The following is an 18,393-nucleotide window of genomic DNA, read 5'->3' on the forward strand; positions in this document are numbered from 1 at the left end:
ATTTAAAATTCGCGCTAAAATGTTAGAACATTCGCAATCATAATCGTGACGTATCAAGGTAGATATGAAATAAAAGAAACACAAAGCTAGTCATGATAAATTTTACATGAGCATCACTGCTAAAATCTATCATGCGCAGAACATGTCAATTCTTTTCTTCGATGCTCTACAATGATCAGATACTTGATTGTGATTGTATTGTGATATATAATTGTCAATCAATCACGGAAAATTGTGAAACTATGAAAAATTTAAATTCCAAATTATTTTCCGGTCTCGATAAACCGTGTCATTTCAGATGTCATATGTATCTCAAACTATAACCTAACATATAGAATTTGTAAACATTGAAAGTACATAGAACGTGGTCGGCTCTGATAAGAAAATTGTCGTGTAAAGCATTTAAGGAATCCCTTTAGAAATGAAAATAACGAAATCCACCGTAATCCTCTTAGTCTTTGTACTAATGTTATCGATATTTGTAGCAAATGTTGCTGATCTGATCAATGTTGATAATCATATATTAGATGATACTTTGCATAACAAGGATATGAAAAAAGAATGGTCAGAGCCAAAATTTTATGATATTGGAGAATCCTTTGATCAGCTAATGTGGTTTTTACAGGTTTGTATTTTTCATAAAAATATTTGCGTACTTAGGAATTATACATAAGTAAGTTGTGTCTGCCTTTAGTTGATTTCTGAATCAATGTTATTTACACCTTAAATCTTTTTAGATATCAGATATACATATAAGCATATTTCAAGATCCATTTAGAATAACAGAACTGAAGGAATTTTGTAACATTACTGTGAGCAGTATTAAACCTACTGTTGTTCTTGCTTCAGGTAAATTTCATTTGATATTAGTGATATTCTTTTATAAAAATAAATTTTATACTATTAATAAAATAATGAATGATCCAACAGGTGATCTCACAGATGCGAAAGCCAAGGATAAAATGGGATCAAAGCAAATATTGGAAGAATGGAAATATTATAAGCGTGTTTTAGATGATACTGAAGTTACCAGAAAGACTTTGTGGCTAGATGTGAGAGGCAATCATGGTAGGGATAATAACATAGTATACATTTTTAAGACCAGTTTTTGTTAAAAAAATTGTATGCTAAAGTATATAATATTATTTACATTATGTTATTTAAATTTATTTCAGATAATTTCAATGTATTAAGTCTTGAATCAAAAAATAATTATTATTCAAACTATTCCATTCAAGGACAGAAGCACCCAAGATCTTATATGTATACCATAAATGTTGGTTCAAAATATTATACATTTATTGCAATAGATGCTTGCTTAAAACCTGGCCCAAGAAGACCATTCAATTTTGTTGGCATGTTAGATGAGCATGAAATTAAAAGTATATACAATTTAGTAGATAAGTCCAAGGATAATAATGCAGATTTTATAATATGGTTTGGTCATTATCCCACATCCTGCATACTATCACAAACTAATACCAGCATTAGAAATATCATAGGTAATAATTAACAAAATATATACTCTTACATCTAAACATATTGGATTATTAACTTATTTTATTATTGTTTCAATAAGTAAAATCTTGAAATTCTAATTTTACTTTAATTTGTTTGTGCAGAATGATGTATGATCCCAAAATTTTCAATGATAATACATATTATTTTAAAAAGTATAATTTTTAGAGAGATTCTAAAATATACTTTCAGGCAAACATAAAGAAAGTATGGTATATCTTTGTGGACATTATCATACACTTGGCGGAGCAGTGCCTAATATGTACACTCTACAACGAGGAGGATTCCTTGAATTAGAGTTAGCAGATTGGAAAGATAACAGAATGTAAACTATTTGTACTTTATATTCATTATAATAAGAAGCACATTCACTTATTTGTTATATTATGTTATAAATAATTGTAATATTTGTTTATTTTTATTTTCAGGTATCGTTTAGGAGCAATTGACCATGGTCAATTTTCGTTCATTGATGTAAAACACAAAGAATGGCCTGTAGTACTAATAACTAATCCTAAACATGCTTTGTATACAATGCCCAGCAAAGAGAATATAATATCTATTATTAAATCTACACATATTAGGTAAATGTTTTTCTACAATGAAGTGTATGTTTTTTCTTATATTTAAATATTGTATATTATTCTTAATTTTTATCGTTATACGTTCTTGTTTTTGTAGGATATTAGCATTCTCGATAGCGTTAATAAAGACTGTCGAGGTTCAGTTAGATGATGAACCTTGGTCTGAATGTGAACATGTTAAAGGGCCACTCTATGTTTTGAGATGGAACACCACAGATTATAGAGAGGGAATACATAATATTCGAGTTTAGTAAAATATGTTCATTTACTTTTTGTTATTTTTTACTTTATAACGCTAAATATTAGTGATATTACATAACACTTTGTGTATTGAAAATTAATAACAAAAAAATAATCACAGGTAAGGGTTTCCGACATGGATGAGAGGGAAGCAACAGTAGTTCAACCATTTGCTCTTGATGGATCACGTTTATCATTTCGCGTTTTACCTAGACTTATACTTATGTCTAACGTCAGTAATATCGTAAGTAGCTTAATAGGTATATTATAAAATAATTTCCTGTTTATGCAAATCTAGGTATTGATATAATCTTTTTCTTATCTAGTTCCAATTTCTTTTTGGAACAGTGTTAGTTTTATTAGTAATCCCATTGTGTGTACTTCGTTTCCTTCATATATTGTGTGAGAGTGAGTAAACTTTCATTAAATATTGCTAGAAAGTCTTTAATGTTAAGTAAAATATTAAAATTGGAACTTTCCCCTAATTAGGGAAACAGATGCATCGACCAAGATTCAAAATACAATTTTTTTACTCATGGGTTAGAAAATTATGGGTATTATCTACAGTTGATCGTCTGTTTTTCCCATTAGTATTGTATACATTATATTTAATAGTTGGTAAGCATTTAATTAACTAGCATTTATTAATTTGTCATATTTGTTGAACATGCAATTTTACAAAAACGAAATATTTACTTTTAAGGTCCATGGGCTGTTGGTGAAGTAATAGAAAATCAGACGGGTGTAATTTTTGCGTGGGGAACATTTATTGGAAAATCTTTCTTACCTGGTGCTTTTACTTATGCTTACGGATTTTTCCAATTATTTTCTTTTCATCTACCATTGATGCTAATCTTAGCTAATAGAGTGGATAAACGGTAAGACAAAATGTACCACTTTTTGTCACAGCTTGTGTCATATTTATACATATCGCTAAATAAATATACGCATAATGAAACAAAATTTAATTTAATGATTTTACAGGTTACAGGATATTAAACCAAATGAGAAACCATTATCTAGTATTTGTATTGTCCTACATTATTTGCCAATAATATTATTAATTATGATGCAAACGTGTATGACTTATTTCTTTTGGCTAGCATATGGGACATTGGCTACCATATTGTGTCCTTTACGCACTTGGGGTATTGTTTTAGCAATCATGTTGTGGCATCAAGCAGATACAATGCCATATTCATGTTTAAGGTAAGTATTGTATCAAAATTTAGATATCCTAAGAAATTTAAATTACTAATCCATGAATTATTGGATTTAGTAATAGTTTATTGCTAAATTTCTTTTATTATTTTTTCTACTTATATTAATTATGATTTTTTATGATAAAGGTCTGCTGCAAAAGTATGGTCTCCTCTTGGTTAGTTTATAAAAAATATAACTTACCATGAAAGTGTAGCAAATTACCAGTATTAATTTTACATAGCTGGAATATTTTCACGTCCTCACATACATATTATGTAGTCAATTTATAAAAATATACATTTACATATATATGTATATTAAGGAGGCGCCTTGACAAAATGTATAGAGTTGCACATAGTAGGAAGCCCTCCTCATTTTTTCCAACGCCTACGTATATGTGTATGTATGTCTATTTTTATTTACTTACTTCTTATATATCAAATTGAAATAGGCCATTATAAATTTATTTCTTGTCCAGTAAATGTAAACTTAAAGTCATTATCATATAGTGTATATCAGGATTAGCTATGATACATTTCACAAATCTAGATTAGTGTAAAAAAATAAAAATTTTATTGCTTATGTTATCAAAAAAAAAAAATTGAAATAACTGTAATTGTTATTTATAATCGTACATTACAATCAATAAGTTCCTTTAGAGAATGCCAAAGAATTTATCAACTGGTGGAGTTATAGCAAAGACTGTTAATATTTTTTACACATTTAATATTTGTAAGTTGATTTCAATAATTTGCATGTGCTCGAATGTTTTCAAAACAGTAATTTAAGAACATGTGTTCTGAATGACTAATTTAAATACTCCATAACTATTTCTTTCTTTGAAGCCTTTCAATTAATTTTAAAATAATTTCTGTTTATAACAATTATTAACGTGCTTCCATGTTGTTTTACAGAAGTATTTACATAAAATATGTTACATAAGGGATTTAATCTAAAACAAGAAGAAAATTTAATTATTTATTTTACGCTACATATTATATTTCAACTAAAAATTAAATTAAAAGTTTATCTATAGAAATAAGAAAAAGAAATTGCAATAACATATGATATTAAAACATAATAACATGATATTTTATATATAATATAATAGAAGAAACTGTCTGGCTTTATTTTAAAGATAAATTTTTAATAATAACTTAAACAATAACATAAGTATTTTTGTTTTAAAATTTAATTCATCATATATTTCTGTGTGTTAATATTGCCCAGCCAAATTTTATCCATGTAATAAGAAGTGAAATTAATTTAAAAAACTGAAGATAATATAAATAAAATTGATGGCTTTACTATTTTCAATTTATGAAAGGTATTATTTTTCCTGGGGTAAATAGACTTAATTCTTTAGTTATGAATTTCTTTAATACCTTTTTATATTTTACTCATATAATTATATTTTGTTTTGGATGGTTCAGGCAAGAAGAGAATGAAACAATGTGTGGATAATTGACATCTTTTTTAAAATACAAATCAATATTTCCTTAAAGAATAGATTTTATTGCTATCCTATATTTTTCTACAAACTATCTAACTGTTATTGTTCTCAAATATGATCTCAAAACTGTAAAAATGTGATCTCAGTAGACCAATGATTCCCAATCATTAATAATTATGAATTTCTTCCATAAATATGCCAATACATTTTCAGAAAACTTGAAGAATGTGATTGAAAGTTCATTTTTAGTCATTATTCATAAATAAATACACAATATTAATTCACAATATAGCTACAATTTTTTAATAAATATAGTGCCTGTTTTCATGTACTTTTTGGTTTTGTACAAAATAATTTTTGAAGGTTTATGAAATTAATAATTATTGGGAATCATAATTAATTCTTTATTTTATGAAGTATGAGTATTTAATGTATTTTATAAACTGCTACAAGAAAAGTAAGAAATATTTTCAAATAATTCATGCATAACATAAAATATATCTTTAAGCACTCGACTGAATAGTAATATAAAAAATATGTAAAATATATACTATGAAGTTTACAACACAATAACGCATGTAAGTGTTAATAAATGTTATACATAGCTTGACTAACTTGAGAATTGTATAGTTATTGGATAGACCACAGATATTTATGCAAATTCATATTTTTATAAACGCAAAAAAAAAGCTAAGTAGAAATTTATTTCACCTACTAAATAGTGCGAACAGTCTAATTTAGATATTTTATATATTTTTGCCTTTTTAAATTTCTCATAAATGCATAAAAATCCGCGGTCTACTTATTAATCATCTCGACTTTATTCATTTTGATCACGTTACGATTTTAGATTAACCCAATTATCCTAACTGTATCGCATAATTTAAGTTTCACCATTCTACGTAATATTAATACTTGAATGCGTAATGAAGAATATATCTAATAATTCTAGAAAGTTAATAAAAGAAATAATTCGAAAATGCTTCCTTAAGATTTATTTCTTAAATGTCCTTAAACTGCTTTTAAAAAGAAATGCGCGGGAACTAATTCTGCTGAATGGAAATACGCGATTTATTACTACTTATAATAGTTGTAGATGCCTTTCCATGTAGTTTTTTGTAACTTTTCCCCGGCATAAGTACCAACAGAGCTAAGATTTCTCCCTAAAAATATGTTAGGGTTTTCCATCGTACGGTTGCCTAGGTAGCCACGGACGACGAAATATGTTTGGCGTAAACAAATTGGTTCTCGTGAGAAGCTGAATTATTTTGTGGAAATCAATCGCATATGACAGTTCTCGTTAGTACATATCGGCAATATGACATCTCTAGATTTAAGACAACAGAAACTCGAACAGCAGGTATGCGAGTAATAGATTTAAATACTTCTGATGATAATTTTGAAATGTTGAATTTTCATTTAAATCACAATCATGTATTTTGTATTTGTAATACTTTAAAAGATGAAAGAATGTTATTAGAGTACATATCATGTTGTAGGAAAATGGAAATAAATTATTATTAAAATTATTTCTTTAGCTGGAATCTCAAATTATGTTATGCTATTATATATATATGTACACGCATATGTATACATGCACAGAAAGTAGGTCATTTAAATATTTATAAATTTGTATATAGAGCAATTATAATATAATAGTCCTTCTATTGAAATTCGGTTTGACAAGACAAAAAATATTCTATCTTGCATTGAATTTGTGAAAAAATATTATATTTATTTTATGTTTTTCACGTTTTTAATATATATTTTTTATCGATAAATTCCAATTAAAAATTATTATTTCAGTTTTCTAAAACATCTGGTGTTATAATGATTTTATTAATTACAGAGGCAATTAATTGCACAAAAAATGAAACAAAAACGACAAAGTGGTGCTGGTGGAATGGTACAGGCATCTAACATATCAAGCACTCAGCTTACAAGTCACTCTACAAAATGGATGAATCCAAACAAAGAGCTTCGAGGTAAGTTTAATGAGCTAAGAAAGTTAATTATAATGAAATATATAATTTTTGTTTTTTTTAAGGATATGATGGGCCATTACAGTTTAATATATCACAAACAAACTCAGATTTAAATACCTTTGCAGAAAATAAGGATGCGGAATCAAGAATTCATGGTATATTAATTAGATGTCTAATTTAATTTAATTGTAACTATAACAGATACATGAATATCACATTTTTGTCATAGAAGTAAGCACAGAAGGAGGTTTTTACCAAACTATGGAAGCTGCAGATTGTGCAGATGAAGAATCGTCACCTATAGATATACACTCTCCTTCAGAATCTTTACCATGTCCTTCACCTCTTAGAGTAGCTCCATCAGATGGTGCTAGCACACTTATCAGTAGGGAGAATAATTCTTCAGTAAGTTTGCTTTTAACTAAAAAAAATTATATATCATCTAAAACATGTATCATTGATTTATCATTCAGAGTCCAGAATTAGAGGGAAACGTGGAAGGAAATATAGAGCATTTTGTATTACAACCAGCAAATAAAAAAATGCATTACAAATGTAGGATAACACGTGATAGAAAGGGTATGGACCGTGGCCTCTACCCAACTTATTTTTTACACTTAGAACGTGATTATGGGAAGAAGGTATGTGATTCTTTAGAAAATCTATAGAACAAATACATCTACAAAACGCAAACAATATATTTTTCATTTATAGATTTTCTTACTAGCTGGACGTAAAAGAAAAAAAAGTACAACAAGTAACTATTTAATTTCTACCGATCCTACAGACCTTTCAAGAGCAGGCGAATCTTATATTGGAAAATTAAGATCAAATCTTCTGGGAACACAATTTACCGTATACGATAATGGATATTCATTAATGAAAGATGATAAAAGAGACGATCGTTTTAATCCCAGGCAAGAATTAGCGGCGGTAATATACGATACTAACGTTTTAGGATTTAAAGGGCCGCGTAAAATGACTGTCATTATTCCGGGAATGACATCGGATCAAAAAAGAGTTGAGATCTGTCCACGGGATGAGTCCGAAACACTTCTTGGTATATAGAAACTATCGTTTTAATACAGACATTATTGAATCAGTATTTTTACTCTTTATTTTTTATTTCCTCAGAACGATGGAAAACAAAAAATATGGACAACTTAATAGAATTACATAATAAGACTCCTGTATGGAACGATGACACACAGTCATATGTACTTAATTTCCACGGACGCGTAACTCAAGCGTCCGTGAAAAATTTTCAAGTGGTACACGATAGTGATGGTTTGTATTTTATGCCTTTGACATAAGGAAATATTTTAGATGAAAGGATACTTGGAAAGTTTGTAATAATCACACTTCTGTAGATTAAAGAAAATCACTTTATGATTTTGTGTTTTAGTTGATTACGTTGTTATGCAATTTGGCCGTGTGGCAGAAGACGTTTTCACAATGGACTACAGGTTTCCATTGTGCACGCTTCAAGCATTTGCCATCGCTTTAAGTAGCTTCGATAGTAAGTTAGCTTGTGAATAATATAATTCATAATTGAACGTAAAATGATTATACATCTATGGGCGATAAACTACATTAGTTAGAAGAATCCGCAATGGACAATCAACAGATTGCAATGATGTTTTTCTACAAGCATATCCGTAACAATAACTATTCTATTGATATCTGACGTAAGGATAATCGGTATAAATCGTGTGTTCACTTTTCTTATATATGGATACTGTTTTTAAATACTAAACATACATTTCACATTTGATGCATTGCGCCCAAGGATTGAGATAACAGTTATAATTGTATCGTTGTTGATCCTAATATATTGTGCTATAATGTGCATTTCGACTCGTATTGCACATGCAACATTTTATTGTTAATACTTGTAATAATAATATTGCCTATAAACGTTCAGTGATGAATAATATACATGGTAAAGAATTATAATTTAAAAACAAACTGTACAATTTTTAATTTATATTTTATTAATTGTTTGCTCTCTGATTCAATATTTGGAATATTTTAAACTATGTTTGTGCAATCAAATGTCTGGTGTTTACAAGGTTCACATTTTGGTATTATCATGATCAGGTTTTTACACAAACGATATTTTATAGCAATGATATTGATATTGATACACTGCACAATTTACTGCCTAAACAGATGATAATGAATCTTTGTATCAAAAGTATATGAAATACATATATGTCGAGTTGTTTTTATGCTATATATCTTTGCTTGAAAATATCAAGCACATTTTACACTCATCATAATAAAATAACACAAAAAATTATATGAGAAGTAAGATTAAAGGTAATATTTATCTGCAATGTTTTTTGGAACTGATATTAAAGAGATAAATGATTAGTTATTTGCAAACGGATTTGTATGTAATTTACTACTTTTTCTTAGAGTTGCGAATAATCTTACAAATGACAAATATGTTTTTATTTACATGAAAATATGTTATATATAGCTCCCAGTGCATAATATTGTATCTCACTGTGTGAAGAATTTTTTAATATCTAAGTGCACTGGTCAAAGATATTACTATAGCAGTGTAACCATGATTTCAGTGTACATATTATAATGGATCTGTTAATCATTGTCTAAAGGTGTCATTCAAAATACATATCAAGTATTTTTATTTGATATACAACTTATTGTTCAAAAAACATGTTATCATTGACATAAAATCCTTTATATTTATAAAAATACCAAAGATATGTTGATACTTATGTATAATGTAGAATGAATTCATTAAAGTATTAATAAAAATATTTTTATGCTGTGCCTTTACATAACATTAATTGCACATTAGGGAATTGCAAAAAAAAACTTGACAATTTTTATTTCATTATGTAAATCTTCATCCATTGAATTCGACATTTATGAACATTTTAATGATCATGTACTATTTTCATCAAATTTACAGAAGGTAAAGTTCATTATTATTTTAAAGTTTTGTAAGATCATTTATTAGTGTGTTTTATGCAGCTGGGAATTAAATATATATGGTATTAAATAAATAAATAAATATATATATATATATAATAAAAAAATAAGATAAAATAACAAAAAGTAAAGTGAGATGTAAACAAATGACAAATCGCAACAAATTGCAACGCGAAAAACGGCATTATAGAAGTATTGGAGAAAATTTGTAACTTTATAAATTTTATACATCTTAAGTTTTGTTTGTGATAAAGTACTGCTATTTATAAAAAATGAATGTATATTTTATCAAAGGAAGGTGCTACCTAAAGCAAAATCATTTTTATCAAGATAAAGCAAAACCAATTTAAATACTATATAAGTAAACAGTATTAATATTATTTAGAATGTCAATTAGACATTTTATAAATGTAATATTTCATATTGGACTTATTTTTTACTTCGGTAATGTTAATACCGAATAGCATTTAAGATGTATTGATAATACTTTAATTGCGTGTGAGTGTGCGTGTACACATTAAAAAGTAAAATCTGTAATTAGCTTATCATGTTTAATGTTGTGAATTAAAATGTTCAATGGGTATTATATTTTCATCAATCTGAAAATAAATACAAATAGCAACTTTTTATGGTTTGTTTTCAGATCCATAACTTAAATAGATTTATATGAACTTTAATTTTGTATATAAAAAAATTCATTCTTTAAAAATTATTAAGGAATTATAATTATTGGCAAAAAAGGAGTAGAAAATGGTCGAAAGGTTGAATATTTATGACCATAACATTTATTAGTAGAGACTTTAATAGAAAAAGATCACATGAAAGTTTTACACCAATATTGAGCAATAAGATTAGTGAACAGGTAATTAATTCCCTTAGTTTAAATGTATAAAAAAAATTTTTTGTATCGAAATACAATGAAGGCACTTAAGGTCTAACATTCAGAAATATAAATAAAGGGTATAATGTAACTATCACTTTTACGTTTATTATTTACAACATGAATACAAGTTCTCAAATTTTTATTGAATAAATGATATACAGAAATAATATTCAAGAATCTTATTCTTATGTTTTCCACTCTCATATTAAATATATTACTGTTTTCAATATTGTTTTATTCTCATCAATATTTTTTTCTTTTCTATTTAAAAATATATCCAAACTAGAATCTTGTAAAGCTAGACCTTCCAATTTTACTTTTTACTTCTTATACTTTAATTTACCACTATAGAGAGGTGCCAAATTAATTGTATAGAATTATTGGTATTCGAAGAACATCTTAAAATATGATCAAATATACTCTGTATTGTATATGTTATAAAATAACCATAAATCCATGCTTATATCATTACAAATTCAAACATAACGCAACAAGCGCAACGATTTATCATAAAATATGTAGCATTAAAATTCAATGTCAAATGAATTCAATATCAAAGTTTTAATCATGCGTATAAAACTGATAATAACCTTAAAAACCACATTAATGAATGAGCACTTTATTGCTCCTCTTGCTGTTATTGCTTCAAGCAAAGAATTACAGAAGAGGAATGTTGAACAGAGTGTCAAGTATCAGAATACTAACTAAGACAAATCGTTTGCAAACTTGATTTAAAAAAGCAAAATATATCATTTCATATAAATGTTTTTCCATGTACATAAAACATATTTGAAGAATCTATAACATTGCAAAGCCTTCTTTACAAATGAGTCTTTTGAAAATACCAAAGACTGTTCTATAAAGTCCATTGTGAAAGCTTTAAAATTTATATCATTAAAAACTTTTCACGGATATCCTAATTATAATTATTACTTGTTTACTGATTTATTTATATAGAGTTTTGATATTTGATGTATTTACCGTAGCATATTATTTTGTCAGCAATTAAAATAGTAATGGAACTTGAATTTAATATATATATATATAATATAATATATAGTATAATTGTATATTAACTGACAATGCATTTTTCTTAAGCATCTGTACGCTGTGATATGTTATAATCTTTAATTTCTTGGTTTAATATAAAAAATGATGTTTCAGGACGGAAATGAAATGCACAAGGTATACAATAAATGATGATTTATTGTACACATTGTTTAGTAAGCTCCATAGCATAGGAAGAAAGTGATGTCATTCAGAGATATTTATTAAAATAACACAGATTATTTTTTAACAAAAACTAATACTTTTTGATTAGAAACAGTAATTAATTTATTCTAAGAGGAGCTTACTCTATTTGTCCTAAAAGATAAATGCGGTATTTCATAGATATTTTAGTTTTCTATTTTTAATTACATTTTCTAATTTCAAATGAATTATATTTTTTATAACTTTATAGAAAGCTATTGTAGAATGTACTATAAAACATTTCAAGAGATTTTAATATTTTATATACATTTTTAATACAAATGATTAAAATTTTCAATTGTCAGCGTACTAAGCATATTTTTTGGTTTCACTTTAATATATAAATAGAATTATTAAAGATTTGCAATTTCTAGTAATTAAATTGACATTGACCTCTTCTATGATATACGAACAATTTTTTAATTAATTTTTGGTAACTATAATTTAAGATGTAAAAGTTCATAAAATCAGAAGAGCATTCCACTAATTTTCGTGTATTTAAAAGCATTCATTTCCAGAATATAGAAGTTGTTATAAAAATCAGAGTTAAAAATATAAGTATTGCAGATCAGCAAGAAATTATGCTCAAGGGTATTAAAAATATACAAATATATCGCATAGAATCGATAATATACCATAAATTGCTGTGTATCCAATCTAATTATTTAATTTAGTACACATCATAGGCCATATATATTGAAAGTGATACTACATTAGTTCTTTTTAGATGATTTTATACACTTTACATGTCGTTATAAAAATTTATGTAATAATGATTAAACCCTAAACTTTTAATACTGTCTGTAGAAAAAAACTGCATTAAAAAATTTCGATTTGATGTTTTTTCAGGCCTATCTATAACTACATGTAATACAAAATTCATATTTTGTATATACCCCTTTATGGAAATTATTATTTTTATCACTTGAATACTTTTGTTGCAAATTTTTATTCTCCAGTTTTATTTTCTTTTTTTTTTTTTTATGTGGAATGTGATTTTTTTTGTAATAATATAATAGTATAAAATAAACTTATTTCTAAATACTTTCTTAGGTTTAAATACTTTTCATATCAGTCCATTCTCACTGTTTCACGTGATTTTCCTGACAAAAAAGTTTATAAAAATGTCAGATCCAAAAATTTCTCTTATAGCTACACACAGCATGTTACTGGTATATTATTAACCCTGTAAGTGGAATACACACATCGTGCATATACTCTCTTGTTGACATACAATTCCATTTTATATTTAACAACATTTTTATAAAAAATGATTTTTATATATCTACACATGTAACAGGGATTATCTCATGCTGCAAATATAGCAATTCATATTCATTATATTTTTGCATTTTCGCAATATATGAAAATCATTCAAATTGAAATATAAGGACTCTATAAATAATTACTGAAAAGCTAAAAATTTGGAGGGGTAATTTTTGGTTTTAAATATCTGAATATTTTAAAAAAAGCAATTTAGATAAAAGAAGGTTTACATGAAACATTATATTCTAAATAGTCTTTCAACAGATCATTTGATAAAAAAATTTGTACATCAAATTGTCATAAAGATATTTCATTTTTAAATTTGTTGTTTTCTTTATAAACATAAATAATCTCAAAAAGGTTAGGAGTATGATATAAATTCAATTTCTTTTATTTTTTATTATTCTTGAAAATCTAATAATACTGAATTTTATCATCTTCCCTCCAAGGTCATAACTTAAAACATCTTTTATACAAATTGCAGTATGAATACAGATTAAATTACGAATATTATTTAAAAACGCATACTTTGATTATGGATACTCCTTATAATTTTACATATATCCTCGTTTTATATCTCCTTGGATATTCTTTGTGGTTGGCCTGACAAATCTAGGTGCTGGTATGCGTGATGGTGGTCTAGGAATAGCACTCATAAGATTTGAAGGTCTATTGCCTGTGTTCCAATTTGTTGGTTGTCGCAGTCTCGTTTTATTTTCAACTTTCATAGTTGGTTTATTAAAAGCCTGTATGATAGTGTAACATTTAACAAGTTATCTTAAAAATTATTCGTAAACAAAGTTTATATACATAAAACAAACAAAAAAACTTACTTCAACTTTTTTTACCATATCTACTTCATTCTGTTGTTTCAATACAGTTTCTGTAGTTAGATCTTAAAAAGACACATTAGTAAGTACTTCTTATATAGTCAAAACAATCAGAATTATATGAAGATCGTTAAATACACTATTGTAACTTACCATCAGTATTTATTGACTGACTAGATCTTGTAGGACTTAATATTGGAGAGCTTGTTTTAACATTGGAGTCAATACTTAATGGTGAATCACTGTCACATTTATCAATACCATTTTTTAGTATAGGAGAAGACAAATCTTTTTTTACACCAACCCAAGCACTTTCCAAAACTCGCCTATTTAATCCAGATGTTGCATCTTGTTTCAAACCTAAAATATAAGGAATATAAACATATTTTTTATATAACATAATATATTTTTAATATCATAATACAAAATATTACTAACTTTCTTCTTGCATCCGTACTATCTGATGCAGTTGTTCAATATTCATTGGCTGTGTTGTATATGAATTGTGGCTACTATCCGAACATGTACTGAGTCTATCATCTAAATCAGGTGCACTATGAGCACTGTGTGTACTTTCAATACTTTCTGTAGATCCTGCAGCACCTAATACTTGAAGTTCCCCAACGCCTGTGTTCAATTCTAAAAGGCGTTGTTCAGAACCACTTCTCATTTTTCCGAGAGAATACAATTTATTTACTAGAGTTTTTTCAACGTCTCTTACAATGTTTGGTTGCGAACCTTTCATGTATCCATAGTTAGACACATTTGTACCTGTTATGTTAACAGTTTTCAATGAATTGGATACAAGATTCGGATTAGACTTTTGAAGAAACTGTGGCAATTTTGAAAACGTCCGCGACATATGTTGCTTCCGCTTCTGTAATTTTGAAAATGGTTTTACGAATGTAGCGTCCGCGTTATCAAATGATTCTGCATTTTCCATGTCAGTTTTGCCACCATGATTACTACTCTTTTTTGTGAATGTATAATATTTCTTTTCTGGCGAATTTTTAATACAAGCTCCTGCCTCGTCTGCTATTTCGGCATGAGGTTTAATTTTGTTAATTGGTGATTCCTTTTTATATGTATTATATCTATTTTCTATAGGAATATCATTCTTGACATTCTGGCTCACAGCCTCATTGATTTCCTTCTTAGTCTTCCCAATTTGGTCTTCTTTAATTACATGATTGAAGGTACAATCCAGTCTATGATCTCCACTTTTGTATATTTCTGATAATAATTCTTTCCTTAATAATGTCTGCGCTTTATTGCTTAAATTTAAAGCTGTGTTGTATACTCGAGATGATTCTAAAGGCTTAGGCTTGGTAATCGTTCTATACGTGAAATTTAACATGTCTATATTTTTAGGAGTTGACTGGTTGCAAAGAGGAATAGGCAACTTGAATATAGGGTTAAAAGCATCATCGTGAAGTGTAAAAGAAGAATCTGTAGAAGGTATGGGAGGTTCATTATCTTTCAATACATCATGAACTATACTTTTTTGCAAATCGTATACTTGATCTTTATCACATTGTATATCATTTTTATCAGTTGAAATTATATCATTGATTGCTTTTTCATTATCTGCTGTACAATATGTAGTATCTAAAATATGCGAATTTTCTGCTTTTTGGAAAACCGAAGGATATGTAGTGTTTAAATTGCATAATTCTTTTCTCTCACTATTTTCTGATTGTAATATTTGTGTATTAGTATCATCTTTATTTACATATGTGGAAGACAACTTAGTTATACTAAATCTATCTTTATCTGAATTTGATAACACAACCATTGCAGAAGCTTCATCAGCATTATAAGTTTCATTTAATTCTCTTCCAATGTCATCAGATTTATTTGTAAACGTCTTATTCGTTGTGCTCAGGCAGTAGCTTTTGTTATTGTCTGCTTCATCACTTTTTAAGAAAGTTTCATTGACATTTGAATCTTTAATATCTTCACACTTGTAAATTTCTTGACTGCACAACTGAGTTATATTTAAAGATTCCTCATCTCTGCTACATTCTGTATTATGTAATGAATCATCTCTAGGTAATGAAGTGATAGATGAATAAAAAATAGAAGGTTGTGAAACGTTCATCAGTGGATCACTAAGGCCAGGTTCCATTAAATTAATAAATGAGTCAATTCCCTTTGATTGAGACATATTTAAGAATACTTCCATGCTTTCTTGACCTGATGTTACAGGCTCATCAGGAAGAAAATTAATACTTGTATTAGGTGCCATTTTTAACATAGGAGGCACAGCTTCTTCTTTGTTCGTAGTAGATATGTCTGAATATTTGCTTAACTACATACGAAAAAGAAATATACTTAAATTTAAACCTACACTTTGAATATATATATTATACATATATTATATAAATATAAATAAACTTACATCTTCCTCTATATTTGAAAAATTCGAAGTTTTCCATGTATTTGACACAGGTGAAGATAAAGATTCCAAAATAGATTCAAAAGTAGTTCTACTAGACCGCTTTTTCGATCTCGTAAATGTTCTTGTATCAATAGATTTTTTATTAGCTGAGTAAAATATATATAAGTTAAACATATAAAATAAATATATTGTAAAAAAATAATGACTGACATTTCCAATACCTGAAAAAGTTAACTCTGGTTCAGTTTTTAACCAGGTGTACAAATCATGAACAGTGGATTCCATTTTATATTCTGATGGTATGTACAACCTAACAAGAGATATAATTCATAATCATTAACTATTGCTTCAACAGAAGCTTACATAGATAAATATAGAATCTACCAAATGATTCATTAAACTAAAATACATATTCTTGCATACATTATGAAATATATGCTTTTTAAATTCTTATAAGCTGTTATATTTTTAGTAATAAAAATAAAAAATATATGATCTTAAAGAGCATTTCTATAAAACATCAGCTAATTTTTCAATTAATTTTCAAAAAATTAAGATTTTTAATGTATGATAATAAGAAAATATGATAATCTTATAAGAAAATGATAATTCTTTTGAAACTTAAACAGTAGTTAAAAATTCAACTATTGTAAACATTCGACATAATTACAAATTATTTTAAAACTACTTACCAGCCATCACGGTCATCAAAATCAAAAACAGACACATCAATAATTTCAGCTTCATCAATGAGGCTCGTATCGTTTGTATACTGCTGCCGCACAATTTCTGTATCCACTTTCCTTTCTGACATGTTTTGCTCAGATTACAATATTAAAAGTTCCAATGAACACATATTTTACCGTTAAAGTGCCTTTTCCCGTTCAGCTCGATGACGTGGTAGATATATAAAAATAGTGTCACGTTTTGCCAAGTCATTTACAAAATTCCTCGGTATTCGGCACCGTTTACAGTTCAAAAGTATATATATTAAAATAAATTGAACCCTTGACAAACATAACCACAGATAGGACAATAGGAACTTTTATTCGGGATTTTCAATTTGTTTTCAAGATGAATCAACGTAGACCACGGTACAAAAGAATATTCATAGAAGGTTCGTTTTATTGCGTTTTCTTTCAACTTCCTTTGACTTTCCTTTTATAGATATTACTTTACTGTGGTTTGATATCTCTTTCACAATCTGTTTTTTCCAAGTTTCATTTGCCCAATAGAGTCTTAGCAAATCTAGGGAATAATGAGTAATAGCCTTTAGTTTTTACTTCAGAACATGCCTTTAAAAAACAGATTGTAGATTTAATTACCGATAGAAGATAACAATTTTCTTGCATTAATTATATATATAGTGCAGTAGTTTTTTATTTTTCTCTCAGAATTCTTTGATACATGGTTTTAAAAATTTTACCCTAGCCTATGTAGAAGATAGCGCTTTAAGAACTTTAATTATATATTAGCATTCGTTCGTTCGTGATATTAGCAAGAAGAAGATTAGATAATAACAGAAAAACAATAAAAATGTTAATAATCTTGTAGAAAATATTTTTTAACGTTCAATTTCTTTCTCTCATGTGCATTATCTTATCTTTTAAACTAATATCATTTTAAACCAAGTTCGTTATATATGTATTTCCTCCCTGGTTATATAAAATATAGAGTAAAGGTGTTCAAATTTCTCCGATCGAAGTCAATTCGACTTCAGAGTTTGTTAGGATCAAAATTTATTAGAATATCTTATAAATATAAATACAGAAAAAATATTAGATATGTCTATATAATATCGTAAATGTTTTTGCA

General features: G+C 27.2%; 3 protein-coding genes across 4 annotated transcripts; 2 read left to right on the plus strand and 1 right to left on the minus strand.

Moving 5' to 3' along the window:
* Window positions 1–112: 112 nt before the first annotated feature.
* On the plus strand, window positions 113–4,208 carry LOC132909176 (transmembrane protein 62-like). The gene is made up of 13 exons (XM_060963838.1): window positions 113–625; window positions 738–849; window positions 931–1,068; window positions 1,176–1,502; window positions 1,711–1,843; window positions 1,947–2,102; window positions 2,200–2,347; window positions 2,464–2,586; window positions 2,669–2,750; window positions 2,832–2,960; window positions 3,046–3,220; window positions 3,327–3,551; window positions 3,692–4,208. Exons 1-13 carry the CDS (start codon window positions 422–424, stop codon window positions 3,723–3,725), a joined length of 1,986 nt encoding a protein of 661 aa, XP_060819821.1. The 5' UTR covers window positions 113–421; the 3' UTR covers window positions 3,726–4,208.
* Window positions 3,805–10,576, plus strand: LOC132909182 (protein king tubby). Of its 2 annotated transcripts, none has more exons than XM_060963851.1 (9): window positions 3,805–3,944; window positions 4,460–6,358; window positions 6,848–6,983; window positions 7,046–7,138; window positions 7,213–7,388; window positions 7,457–7,624; window positions 7,698–8,043; window positions 8,118–8,270; window positions 8,389–10,576. In XM_060963851.1, the coding sequence occupies exons 2-9, from the start codon at window positions 6,317–6,319 to the stop codon at window positions 8,520–8,522; spliced, it is 1,248 nt and encodes a 415-aa protein (XP_060819834.1). In that variant the 5' UTR covers window positions 3,805–3,944; window positions 4,460–6,316; the 3' UTR covers window positions 8,523–10,576. The 2 variants fall into 2 exon arrangements, with proteins under 2 accessions (XP_060819834.1, XP_060819843.1); XM_060963860.1 differs by having other exon boundaries at window positions 7,216–7,388.
* A 2,518-nt stretch (window positions 10,577–13,094) lies between these two features.
* Window positions 13,095–17,744, minus strand: LOC132909159 (uncharacterized). The gene is made up of 7 exons (XM_060963781.1): window positions 17,271–17,744; window positions 16,800–16,888; window positions 16,579–16,724; window positions 14,616–16,488; window positions 14,331–14,537; window positions 14,181–14,242; window positions 13,095–14,093 (listed from the first exon to the last, which is right to left on the minus strand). Exons 1-7 carry the CDS (start codon window positions 17,390–17,392, stop codon window positions 13,902–13,904), a joined length of 2,691 nt encoding a protein of 896 aa, XP_060819764.1. The 5' UTR covers window positions 17,393–17,744; the 3' UTR covers window positions 13,095–13,901.
* Window positions 17,745–18,393: the final 649 nt, after the last annotated feature.

Source organism: Bombus pascuorum, chromosome 1, assembly GCF_905332965.1.
Source record: "Bombus pascuorum chromosome 1, iyBomPasc1.1, whole genome shotgun sequence".
Classification (NCBI taxonomy): Eukaryota; Metazoa; Arthropoda; class Insecta; order Hymenoptera; family Apidae; genus Bombus; species Bombus pascuorum.